The following is a 1,556-nucleotide window of genomic DNA, read 5'->3' as shown; positions in this document are numbered from 1 at the left end:
TCAAAGTTTAAGGTATCAATACTCTCACACTGGGGAAATATATATCTATATACAAAATATACAACTTAAAAACTCATAAAACACCAACCTCTGTAAATGTTGACATTTTTCCTGATGACCTCATCTTCTTCAAGATCTTCAAGAAAATCTTGGTACTGCCTGTAAGGATAAAAAAGCATTTATAAATGTTTCATTTTTCTTGGCAAAGTATGAGTTTCCTTCATTTTCAACACTATAAATCATATGTTGCAAATAATAAAATTCTTAAAGAAAACATCTGAAACTCAAATATGGAATTTGAATAGTTTATAAAATTTTTTTTCTTTCAAAATTATACCCACAAAAAATATACAACTGAGTATAAGATGATACTAAATATGAGAATTATGAAGAGACTGCCACCTAATATTTTATCCTTCCCCCCGTTTGATGGAAAAGTTGAAATATATATTTGTAAATTATAAATGAGGGGCCTTCCCTGGTTGCACAAAAGTTTAAAACACAGCACTATGAAGCTCTCTGCAGCCACTGCTGCAGTACCAAGTTAGATCTCCAGCCAGGGAGGTGGCCCACAAGGTATGGTAGACCTCTCCTAGCCTGCCCACTGCTCCCCTCGGTAGTATATTTCAGTCAAACTGCCTGTTTTGCTCCCCACTCTGTTTCTGGTGAATCCTCTCACTCACTGCACCTCTGAACTGTACCCCATGTCTTGTATGCATGAATAACTCTTTTGAAAAAATAAAATTATAAATGAAATAGTCAAATAGGTACTCACAATGACTAGTATATTTATACATCTTTAAATTACATTATGAAACTATATTTTGGAAACACAAACTTTTCCATTCACATTTTATGACCATTTTATTCAAACTTATCATATTTTAGAGACCAGTCTTGACCATGAAGACCACTGTTCAAGTCATCCACAGCCCACTGCCTAAAACACAATTTACCTTCATTTTTCCTTAGGCTGTTTGAAAAAATAGGAAATTAACTTTTTTCTTTTTATCCCGTCTTGCTACCTAATATATTCACAAATAATTTTCAAATAAATTGTTTACACAATTGTAAATTCATAACCTAAGATATTACATTTATATATATACTGATTTAATCAACACACTGATAAGAAACCAAACTTAATATATTGTAAGGATTATGGGATAACAACTTCTTTACATTATAAAACTATTAAATATTCATCAAAAAGATTTTTTTGAGATAACATAAAAGATTTTCTAAAAATTGGAACCTTTCATTGTCTTCATTCATGTTTTCTTTATCTCTCACGAGCTCTTTCAGTTTCCAATTTCTACGATGCTGACGTTTGGTACGGTCATAACACTTCTTGACTAATATCTACAAGAGAAGTATGTCCTAAGTCACAAAAAAAGTTGTAAATTAGGTAACAGGGTTCAAAAACAATGAAGTTTAAAAAATCAAAGGTTATGGGAATGCCAGGAAGTAACCTTTCTTAGCTGAAATTTTAAAGTGACTGAGGATTATACTTCTTTTTAATACCCAAAACTTCAAATTCTGGGTTCTTGTTTTTA

At 31.4% G+C, this 1,556-nt stretch overlaps 1 protein-coding gene across 1 annotated transcript in view; it reads right to left on the bottom strand.

Moving 5' to 3' along the window:
* NMD3 (NMD3 ribosome export adaptor) overlaps nucleotides 1–1,556 on the bottom strand; it is a 45,785-nt gene that overhangs the window by 7,767 nt on the left and 36,462 nt on the right. The window contains 2 exon segments of the mRNA XM_004675379.2: nucleotides 89–159; nucleotides 1,256–1,362. Of these exon segments, the coding sequence (XP_004675436.1) occupies nucleotides 89–159; nucleotides 1,256–1,362 (178 nt within the window).

Source organism: Condylura cristata, unplaced genomic scaffold, assembly GCF_000260355.1.
Source record: "Condylura cristata isolate star-nosed mole 26May11 unplaced genomic scaffold, ConCri1.0 scaffold00003, whole genome shotgun sequence".
NCBI lineage: Eukaryota > Metazoa > Chordata > Mammalia > Eulipotyphla > Talpidae > Condylura > Condylura cristata.
This window is presented reverse-complemented; position numbering and strand designations above follow the sequence as displayed.